The sequence below is a fragment of the Pteropus vampyrus genome, unplaced genomic scaffold, assembly GCF_000151845.1.
Source record: "Pteropus vampyrus isolate Shadow unplaced genomic scaffold, Pvam_2.0 Scaffold412, whole genome shotgun sequence".
In the NCBI taxonomy this organism is placed as follows: domain Eukaryota; kingdom Metazoa; phylum Chordata; class Mammalia; order Chiroptera; family Pteropodidae; genus Pteropus; species Pteropus vampyrus.
Window position 1 is genome coordinate 478,738 of NW_011889193.1, and position 513 is coordinate 479,250.

The 513-nt window shown below is 66.1% G+C and overlaps 1 protein-coding gene across 1 annotated transcript in view; it reads right to left on the reverse strand.

The window, feature by feature from the left end:
• GALNT2 (polypeptide N-acetylgalactosaminyltransferase 2) overlaps positions 1-513 on the reverse strand; it is a 23,401-nt gene that overhangs the window by 4,095 nt on the left and 18,793 nt on the right. Inside the window, exons 9-10 of the mRNA XM_023523788.1 lie at positions 407-510; positions 10-136 (exon numbers count right to left, since the gene is read on the reverse strand). Coding sequence (XP_023379556.1) covers positions 10-136; positions 407-510 — 231 coding nt within the window. The remainder of the gene's footprint in view (positions 1-9; positions 137-406; positions 511-513) is intronic.

Here is a 513-nt window from a genome sequence, read left to right on the forward strand (position 1 = left end):
ACGACTCGCCAAGTAGTCGGAAGGTACTGATGCCAAGGCCTCACCCAGCCCGATGCCCGTGTCGCCCACCCGCCCAGCGGAAATGAGTCCCACCACCTGAGACGTGACCCCACTTTCCTGAGCTGCTCCCCACACCCTCGGAGTCAGAGAGTGTCAGAGTTGGCAAGAGCTTATCTGCACCCAAGCATTCCGCCCACTCAGGGTGACATTTAACGCCCGACGCGGACGCCTGCAGGCGTGACGCCTGCTCGTACGCGTGCAGGGCCCGGCCACGTGCAGACGTCTTTAAAGGTGCCCCGGCCGGTGCCCCGCACGCCGCCGGGGCCCGTCTCCGCGCCCCGTCAAAGCCCCCGTTCTCGTCGTGACGCTGACGGCGGCAGGAGGCCGGGGGAGGCTGGGGCCTCACCAGCGTTGGACGGCGGTGGGCGCCCGAGGCCGCGGGTCGTACATACCCAGGTTCTCGCCTCCCCACACGTCCATCATCATGTCGTACTTCCCCAGTTCTTCAAAATA